An 11,014-nucleotide genomic window follows, 5' to 3' on the forward strand; every position below is an offset into this window, starting at 1 on the left:
GAAAAAATGATTATTTACAACAATCAGTTCAATGAACCAATATCCATGTATGTTTACACCCCAAATTGTTGTTTAATGTCTAATTTTTTAATAAACCATGAAAGAACTTCATGTTCTCATCCTCTATATCTTTTTTTTTCAAAAATCTCGAAGCTTTATTATATTAAGAATATGATCCCACCTTTCTTCATAGATGGCTACATATTCTTCAAAAGTTTTATCCAAGTCACTTATTTGTTGTTAATGTTGGCGCTTAACACATTCTCATTAATCATTCATCATCTTGGTCCATTATTTCATTTTAAATTTGACCTTTTTGATTTAAATTATAAAAATAATTAACTTGTTGTTCGAGCCTTCATTCACTTCCTCTTTCCAAGCGTTCTTCACAATTTCATCAAACCCCTCACTACCAAACCATTTATTACTTTGTTTGAATGTAACTAGACTATAATGCATCATTTGTTGCTTTAGCATAATAAATAGATGATCTGACATAGCCCCATACAAGGCCATAAATAAAAGGTTATGAAATTTCTCCATCATATCTTCTAATAGCAATAATCTATCCAGGTTACTCATCTTTTCCCATGAAGCACTAACCCCTATAGGTACATCAATAATAATCATATCATCAATAAAATTGTTAAAGTTTGGTATAGAGACTTGTGAGAACACCCATCCTAACCTCTCATTTCACACTCTCGCAATATTAAAATTCTCGAACACAAAACTGAACTATGAATCATAGAAGACTGAATATAATCCCTTAATACACCTTCCTACTCTCTTCTTTTGGTAAATATACATTAACCATATATCATTTAAAATTCTCAAAGATCCAATCTTGTTCTACAATAAGCATTGTAACGCCCGTGTTTTGGGTCTAGGCATTAGTAGATGATGTAATAGTCTAGGTCAACTATTGTAACTCTTTTTGAAGCAATAAAGATGAATTAATTGAGTATTACGTGAATTATGTGAATTTATGTGCTTTATACTTAATTATAAAGATATAATTAATAAAGAATAAAAATAAGCGTCAAAATTAAAGTGTGAGATAAACCCGATATCTTTACATAAAGTTGTAGTGGTCGAAACAAGGATTCCGGATATATAAAGAACGCCGAAATCCGAGTTATAACGAAGAAGTTATGACCCGTCGAAGTTTCGCGACGGAACCGGCACGGCACCGGGAAACGTAAATAGTGAACCGGCACGGCACCTAAATGAGAGTTGAAGATCTCATTAATAGGAACTCAATGGTAAAAAGACAGACGAAAACGGAGTCCGTATGAAGGAGTTACGAATTCTTCGCGGTCATTTAACAGTCTAATCTCCTCCTACTCTTAAATTTAAGATCGTTCGAGAATTAGCCGATGGAGTCAAAAGGAAAGTTGTAGATCTTGTTTTTACCTACGCGTGGATATAAATAACATCGAAAATGGAGCTCGTATGCGAAAGTTACGGGGTTTAAAAGTCGGCAGGGTGCTGCATCGAAATGGGTGACGTGGCACAATGTAGGCCACCCACGTTCTGCCACCAGAATGGTGACACCTGGCCATGGACTCGACGAGTTGGAGGCCAACTCGACGAGTTGGGCTGCCAGCCAGCCTATAAATAGAGGTGCGGAGGCAACTCGTTTCTCACACCTTCAACCCACTTCTTTCTCTCTCTAAACACTCTCTAACACCCCCCAACCCCCCCCCCCCCAAAAAAAGCCTAGGAAACTTCCCTAGCATTTGAAGAAAGCCTCGGAGAGCCCGGAGTCTCTGAGAAAAAAGAGTTTTTCGGTTTGAAACTCTGCCCGCGCGGAGCCCGATTTTCAAGCAAACTTTCCCGTTTCGTAGAAGAAGGTTATTTTTAGAAGCGAGGTGCTGTCCAAATCACTCCGTATCAAGTGAGTGTATAGTCACTTTCATCTTACACATAGATATGAAGTAGTTTATATAAATTATGTGTTATGTGTATATATATATGTTATCTGTTTACCTGAGATGTTTGTTGGATGAAAGATCTATACTTCTTTCTTTTAGATCTGAAACTTTTTCCTTCAGATCTACACTTTTTCATCTCAGATCTAAACTTTTTTAAACTATATACTTTGAGATCTATGTTGGATGAAAGATCTGAACTTCTTTCTTTCAGATCTGAAACTTTTTCCTTCAGATCTACACTTTCTCATCTCAGATCTAAACTTTTTCTTCAGATCTAAACTGTATACTTTGAGATCTATGTTGGGTGAAAGATATGAACTTCTTTCCTTCAGATCTGGACTTTTTCTTCAGATCTAGACCGTATATGTATTTTATGCTTTGAAAGTTATGCTGGATAAAAGGTGTAAGCTTTATTTTACAGATCTGGACCATGTATGTATTTTATATCTACAAATATGTTGGGTAGAACATGGGTAGATGAAATAGTTGGTGTGTGGTAAAATAAAATGATGAGAGGCCCCAATGTTGACGTTGTTCCAGTCATCTAGCGGAGTATGGATGATGACCACAGACTTTTCTAGGAATTCCAGTGGAACGCTAGCAGGCTCGCAACCTGTAGGTGTTTGTGAACGATGTGTTCACCGGTGTACTCCATCCCCCTCATGGTTGCCTTGCGGACACATATGGCTAAGGAACCCCTTTAGCAGTAGTGTCCATCCCGATGAAATTCCTTAGGATAGGTCCCTTATAATAGATGCTCTAGGGACGTAAAGTGGGGATAACGGGAACAGGTAATCGGGGTAGGAATTTGATGAAAATAAATAATGAACTTATTATTATGGGTTGAAAACCCTATATGCTCACCAGGCTCCCCAGCCTGACCCACTCAGTTTCTTGTATTACAGGTAGTGGCAAAAACATAGTTGGATAATTTGACGAGAGATTACCGATTTGAGGCCAGATAGTCTTTTGTGGCCTAAGATGTTTATTTCTTTTTAGTTTATGCTTATGATCTGTATCGATGATTGACATCCCGAGTTTTTGTAATGTAATGGAAATACATTTCTTTAAGAAATGCTTTGATAAAATTTATATCATATTTTGTTTTGGGAACAAATTCCGCAACACTTATGTAAAATGTTACTCTGATTTTCAAACAAGCATAAACAAAATCGATCTTTTCTGGCCATGAAAATGGGGATGTCACAGTTGGTATCAGAGCATTAGTTTAAGCGAACTAGGAATTTGTAGGATTTCTAGACTTAAATTTAGAATGCTAAGCGATGATCGTGAGATGAGTGTCTTCCATATTTTAGACACAAGCACTAGTTTATTTTAGGAAAGATGCCTAAAATGCTTTTATGTGCTAAATGTTTTATGTTTTCCTTATGTGCTATTATTTGTTCGGATCTATGGTCTGTTGCCGACCGGATCTGGAAACCTTATGTGTTTAGGATTCTAAACGTACGACTACGATATTAGAACTAACATGTAAACGTTTCGGAGTGATAATGATGATTTAAACGTCAATCCTAAATAAAGATCTAAATTCACCTTATTCGGTGTATAGATCAAGATGGAAGCTACTAGCTGATTCAATGCCCAAAGGAGAAGCGAGCAAGATGTCGTGGGAGGATTTTCTAGTGCAGTTAAAGATGCAATACTGCTCTGAGCAGGATCTTCTGGAGATCAACAACGAGTTCCAGAATCTGAAGAAGGGAAGAATGAGCGTTACTGAATACGCTGCAAGCTTTACAGAGAAAATGAAGCTTGTTCCTCACCTCGTCCCAACTGAACTCTCCAAGGTTAACAAGTTTTCCCTCGGATTACCAGCGGAATTCGGTCCAATGGTCAATCAAACAACCACTCTGAAAGCCGCCATCTGGGCTGCTAAGAATGTGGAGACCCAGATACGAGAGAAGGGTCTGGAGAGAGCGGAGGTGGGAGAGAAAAGGAAATTTGATGGGTCATCGAAATTCAGCAAGAAAAGCAAGTTCTCAAGGTCTGGTACGCAGAAGTCTGGAGGAGGTGAAGCCAAATGGTGCGACAAGTGCAAGAAGAAGCACCAGGGGAAATGTGACGGAGGAGTCACTTGTTTCAAATGTGGAAAACCTGGGCACTATGCCAACGAATGCACGTTCACTAAGAAGGTCTGTTATGAGTGCAACGAGGAGGGGCACATTTCGAGGGACTGCCCGAAGAAGAAGGAGGCAGGAAGACCCAACATTCCACCGAAGCCGAAGGCGAGATCCTTCCAGATGACGCTCGAGGCTGCGAAGGAGGCAGCAGACGTCGCTTCAGGTACCTTTCTTGTAAATGGATTGTCTGCCAATATACTATTTGATTCCGCGAGTAGTTAAAAAGACATTATAACGACATTTATATAAGTCATAATACTAGCCCATATATTTATTATAAGTTCATAATAACGATACTAAGTTTAAACATAAGCTATACTTGAAGTAGGGTAAGCATAACTTACTTACAATGGGGTTTTAGCTAAGAGTCGGGCTCTACAGGGGCAGAACTTCGTTGTTGAATCTGTCTAAGAAAGATTCTTGCAGCACTTCAACGCTCACCTTAATATACTAAAACTACAGAAAGAGAAGTCGAATCACGAGGGACCGAAATGCTCAAGGGATAAGAAGAGAAAGACTCTTAAATCAAGAGAATGGTGCAAAAAATATGAGAGTCTAGAGGCTCTTATTTATAATAATTGAATTTTCAAAAATTACCCTCTATAGTTACTTAATGACCTTCTAGTTATATAAACGACTAAACACCCCTTTATAATATTATTTTAAATAGATTTAACGATATTTGTACTAAACTAATGTCGAAAGTACTCAACACTAGTCTTATAACGACCGCATCGTCGATACCTTTCTAATGATATATATATATATATATATATATATATATATATACGTATATATGATTTATACTTTATTTTAATACGTAAATATGCTATTATATTTTATAATTCATTCATACGAACTCCGTTTTTTACGTTCTTTATATCCACGCGTAGCTATTGACGAGATCTACAACTTTCGTTTAGACTCTGTCGGCTAATTTTGACTTTATTTTTCGTCCATATTTTTATAAAATTAAATAATTTTGCTAAAATCACAACTCTCTCACACGGACTCCGTTTTTGGCATTTTTTTCTCAAAATTCCTATTTTAAGGAGTACTACGACTTTTGTTTTGGTGACGTTAGCTAAAAGTCAACCATTCTCTTTGTAGCTTTTTACGTCACACATTCTTTGTGCGCGGCTGACTTTTATATCTTATAAAAATCATATTTAATTCATACGGATTCGGATTTCGACGAAATTTATATTTTCAGGATCGGGGCGACATGTACTTTCTAAATATATAATAATATATATGTTTTGGCGCACTTATTTTTACAATTTACGGACGATTCGACTGATTTTTCCTATTTTATTATATTATAATAATCATGAAACATATAGGATTCAAATAATTTTTCTTTATTACATCAAATAGGTTATAATTGTTTAACCTAACTATTACTTTGGTTAAGATTATTTATCCTAGATAATCATCTATATAAAAAAATCATTTTTAACGCTTATTATATCTTAGTTGACTAGCCCGAATCTGCGGGTGTTACAGTGTATCACAAATTTTGTAGGAGTAAATATATCTCTTTGGTTTTATATTTTGATGATTTATTTCTTTCATAGTATTTTGAAATGAAAGATCTTGGGGAAGCCTCTTTTGTATTATGAATTCAGATTCAACGAGACAAATCTCATGGAATTCTAAGATTGTTACAAAAGAGCTACATCGATAAAGATACTTGCAAGATTTTACATGCAAACTACAAACCATGTGACACCCTTGTTGCTAAAAGAGACATATTTAGTTTCAATCAAATCCCTAAATTTAACATTAAAGTTAGAGAGATGTAGAAGATTCCTTACATTTTCTTTGTTGGGAATCTAATGTATGTTCGGTATGTATATTTCCATATATTATATGGATGTTGGACATATATCTAAGCAACCCAATTATGGATCATTGAGAAACATCCAAATGGGTTTTGAGATATCTATAGAGAACAAAAGGCTATATGCTCAACTACAGGAAATCAAATGTTTTGGAGATCGTTTGTATTAGGAATATGATTTTATTAGATGCCAAAATGGTTACCGATCCATATCGGAATACTTTTACATGTTAGCATGATGAGCCATTTCATAGAATAGACTTCGGTAGCTTCTTCCATAATGGCAACATAATTTGTAGCATGCTATGAGGCATCAAATCATGGAATATTGTTGCATAATTTTGTCATGAGGCCGCGTATTATTGGTATTGAAATACCACTAAATTTGTGAGAAGAAGTTAGCAATATTATATTCCAACAACATCAAAAGTTCTACTAAGTCAAAACATATTGACATTAATTTTCTGGTTGTTAACAAAACAGTGCAAATGGACAAATATTTATAAAACACATTTAGACAAACTCCATATAGCAGATCCGCTCACGAAGGGATTACCTCCCATGGTCTTTCATGAGCATACTACACACATTGGTGTGATAATTTGTTTTAGTGGGAGTTTTATTGGTGTTTTATGTTCTGTTTAAGAACAATTATGTTTTTTGTATAGAATGGTGATTATTTAACACCATTTTAATAATTTCATTCGAGCCAACCTTTAAAATGGTGATTTTTAGAGACTTTTATATTTGGCCTCTATTTTTGGTGTTAAAAAGGAGGCAACACAAAAATGGTGTGAGTTTTGATGGTTGATTGGAGTAAAATTGGCCTCTAAAATAGTGTTTTAGAGATCCATTGGAGTCGGCCTTAGACAAGTGGGAGGCAATACTTGTGTCGATAGAAAAAGACGAAATTGGGATGCGTAGTTTAGTGGCAATTTAATGGTGCTTTGTTACAAAAATGGCAATGGAGGTTTGTTAATAACCCTAAGCATTGTGGTTGAACCTGATTCAAGTTGTACATGGGATTTTGAGTGGTCTAGGCTTGAATGGAGAACAGTTAAAAACTAATGGTGTTTGGTCGAAGATTGTTGGATCTGTAAATAACCTTGTGATTCTCTTCAGAATTTAACAAAAAACAGTTTTGGAGGCAATTGTGATGATTACTTGGTGGAACATTAAGTGTCAAAACCTTTTGGATTTTGGCTCTCGTAAAATTATAAAAGAATGATTTTAGATAGTATAGTTGTTTTTTCATTCAATTGGTGTGTTCATAGGCATTGAAAACTTAAAGTCGATTGAGTCCTTCTTTTGTCGTACTTCTTTTGTTGTAACGTGATAACTAAGTTATAATTTATAAAGTTGATATCAACGTTATCTTAAGAACACTAATACTAATGAAAAAAAAAACTTACAGATTTGGAGACAAATGATTTTGTTAGTATATTACAATCCTGATCCTACTATCACATCTTCATTCTTCCCACATCTTAAAACAGTAATAACTAAGATCTCGATCTTAAACAACTTTAAAAGAAAACATATTTTGGATAAGTAATTGTCATGAGTTCTAGTATTTAATTTTGTATTTCAACAGACATGATTATCAGTTTACAACGAGACCATAATTACAATAATCACCATAGTTATCTTTCAGAAACTTTAGTCCTTCTTTTCGTAATTAAATTTACAACTACAATGGTTTGAAAACTCAGTCATTCTTGCACAAATCAGATTTAGAAATCAAAGTCTCCCAAATCTCTGCAAAAACCTCAAAAATAACCTTGTGATTCTCTTCAGAATTTAACGAAAGAAAACATTCCACCAACTTTTCAAGTTCTTCAACTCTAAAAATTCCCCTTTCCACAATCATATCCACCATTGAAGCCCTAAAATCTTCATGCGGATCACTCGATTCTTTCGCCACTGCCACCACATCCGTCGCTCCCCGATCCTTACACCCACCGACGCCGCTACCGCTCCTTTTACCTCTGGTTTTACGAAGTGATTCCAATGATTCAGAAGAGAAAGACCGACGGGAAAACAGACTGTTTTCACCGTTGCTTTTATCACCTTCGTCGCTACTCCACCAATTATTGTAATAGTTATCTGTGAGTGACGAAAAACTTGCAATGTTTCTTCTTTTCCGGTGATGAGGTTTCTTTTTACGTCCTCTTTTGGATGTTTTTTCGTGAAGAGGAGAAACGGAATGTGGTGTATGCCGGTCTGTGTTCCCCGGATAAGGTGTGGTTCCGAGCCGGGAAAGATGGGGTTTGAGGTTAGAGGAGGTTGAAGAAAGTGGTTGTGGTTTTGGTGAGAAAAGGTCGATGAGGCGGCGGTGGTGGGGCGTTTTCAGGAAGGATAAGTGGCGGTCGGAGACGTCGGAGTTGTTTTTCGGCCGGCAAGAATTGAAAGTAGATTGAAAGATTTTAGAGACCTGTGATTTGAAGCGATTCTCCATTTTTAGAGAGTTTGTGAAGATGAAGAATAGTAGAATACTGGAATTAAATAGTTTAAATATGTAGAAAGTCTTTATTTTTTATATTAAAACGTTTACAAATTAAAAAGTATATATACTAAGAAAAAAAGGTTGATTTTATTATTTATTAAGTTTGTATTAAAACGTTTGTTGAGTTTCCTTTTTTGCTGTTCCCTTCTGAACATTTTGTCCATAATTCAACAAACATGAAGTGTACCTTTAACCAGTTGTACGTAGTACATCAACATTTGTACATCCAGGTAGAAAGTGATCGACCTGCACATTATTTATTTTATGTATGTTAAAAAAATCCGTTTGTGTTTGACGTGGGTATTTTTTTTTTTTCGTTTTGGATAATTCTTCAACACTTCTCATTGCTTTTGAATATTTAATGAGACATATGGTAAATATTAATAAAATAATAAAATAAGGTTATTCCCACATATAAGGTTGTTCAATATGCATACCATGACACCACGTCATGAGTTGTTGCTGACTAAGCCACATGAACACCATCTAAATGGTGTGGTGATGTACATTAATGAGAGTGTACAAAAAAGTTAAAGCAATCTCAACCTTGTTCAATTGTTTAAATTTGTGATGCTAGTTAGGTTAATTGCTGGTTTAAATGTGTTGCAGTAACATTTAATGTGTAAGTGGTAAGTGGGCTAAAGCTGATGGGCTAAATTATTGTTGGGCTGGAGACAGGTAGCTCGTTTTGGAAGAATATAGAAGATGAAGGACTAAAAGTGTCATATCTTGATACTCAAGAGTCAAGGGGTTGCAGCTCGCAGGAAGACATGGATCTGCTTGACCCGAAGTTCGGTACTATATTGGTTTGGGTTCGTTGGGTTTTCGATCCATATGTGCTGCTTACTCTACAAAAGAGTTTGATATAAATCCATTTAACTATGTCATGTACCTTATTACAGGAAAAATCCACGTGTACTTACTTCGAGAAGGTAACTAACTAGGGGTGAAAAACACATGATTTTAATATAAAGTTATTTTTTAACATGTTATCAATCGGTCTATGTTTTATTATTTTTATTTTGTTATCTATTAAAAATGTTATATTGACACAATATGAAAGAGAATCCAAAGGAAAAGTAAATAGTAAATAGTATATATTATATATTATGGGTGGGGTTGCAGGTGCAGAGAAACTGTAAAGCGCCTCCACAATAGTAGAGCATGCTGGCTCTGCATACTTTCCAAATATAGACACAGCCACTTAACCTCCTCTGACATTTACTCTTTTCAACTACCCTCCAAAACCTATATTTAAATATTGAATAATATTTCTTTATTAATTCATATGATTTATCATATAATATGACTAAAAAAACATATAATATATATAAAATTGTTGGTTCCGTGAATGAAAAAAGAAAACGACGCCTGAGAGATTCGAACTCTCGCGGGGAAACCCCATGTACTTAGCAGGCACACGCCTTAACCACTCGGCCAAAGCGTCGTTGTTGAAAGAAACTTGCATACAATTATCCTTATCTAAGTAACCTTTTATTACTAAGTACAATAAACTTGATTCAAGCCCCATGCTCATTTACATTCGATAATTTGATGAATTTTTATGATAAAATTTTGAATTGGGTGCTTGGAATATTTATCAAAGCTGTTTTTCATTACACAAGTTTAATTAAAAACAAAATCTAAAAAATATTTACGCAAACCGTCTTACTCTAATAAATAATTATCTTTTTTGTCGAATGCCATACTCTCATTCATTTTGTCACATGTCATTTTGTAGTTATTTTAAATTAGTTTTTTTCCACATGTCATTTTATGGTTTTTTCTATTTTTTTAAATTTCATATAATATTTAAATGTAATAATAATAAATGCATTTCAATTTTATTAATTGACTTTCCTTCTAATTTCAAATTTTCTAAATTAAAGTCGCATTAGTTTTTCTGTTTATATAATATTTAAATGTAATAATAATAAATGCATTTCAATTTTATTAATTGACTTTCCTTCTAATTTCAAATTTTCTAAATTAAAGTCGCATTAGTTTTTCTGTTTATTTAACTAAATTGATTGTTTAAATTTAAAAGAGAAAAAACATTTTAATTTTAATATTTCAATATTTTGCTTATAAATTCAAACTTCACAAATGTTTAGAATTATATATATATATATATATATATATATATATATATATATATATATATATATATATTTTAAATGAACTCGTGTAGTATATGGGTCTTACACCTAATATTCAATAAATCTAGTTTAACCAAAGTTTTCCCAAAAGTATCGAACACTAAAGACATAAAACTTGTTGGAAGCTAGAAATTGTTAGTTGTAGCTTTTATTTGTATATGAAAGCTCAAAGCGCTGTGAATTTGATGCGCCTTCTTCCACAATTGTCTTACCCAAAGAGTCAGCTCCTTCTACTTCGGTCTTGTATGAGTATTGCTAAACTTTTCTTTGGGCTGAGGACGTGCCAACCCGTTCACATGGAGGAGGCGGCGTTGTTCTTCGATAATGGGTTACACTGGGCGATTGAGGACATTGTGGTTTATGGTGGCCCCTTCTTTGGCGACTTACAGTGGCGACTTGCTTCCCTACCCATACGGTTTGGTGGTTTGGGT

General features: G+C 34.7%; 1 protein-coding gene and 1 non-coding gene across 2 annotated transcripts; both read right to left on the reverse strand.

Annotated features, from left to right (window-relative positions):
• Positions 1 to 7,389: 7,389 nt before the first annotated feature.
• Positions 7,390 to 8,397, reverse strand: LOC145125724 (uncharacterized). The gene has a single exon (XM_079061145.1). The coding sequence runs from the start codon at positions 8,374 to 8,376 to the stop codon at positions 7,627 to 7,629; it is 750 nt and encodes a 249-aa protein (XP_078917271.1). The 5' UTR covers positions 8,377 to 8,397; the 3' UTR covers positions 7,390 to 7,626.
• A 1,392-nt stretch (positions 8,398 to 9,789) lies between these two features.
• On the reverse strand, positions 9,790 to 9,871 carry TRNAS-GCU (transfer RNA serine (anticodon GCU)). The gene has a single exon. It is a non-coding gene; the product is annotated as a tRNA-Ser (tRNA).
• Positions 9,872 to 11,014: the final 1,143 nt, after the last annotated feature.

The sequence above is a fragment of the Lactuca virosa genome, chromosome 7 (genome assembly GCF_052849685.1).
Source record: "Lactuca virosa cultivar CGN04683 chromosome 7, Lactuca_virosa_CGN04683_v6, whole genome shotgun sequence".
In the NCBI taxonomy this organism is placed as follows: Eukaryota; Viridiplantae; Streptophyta; class Magnoliopsida; order Asterales; family Asteraceae; genus Lactuca; species Lactuca virosa.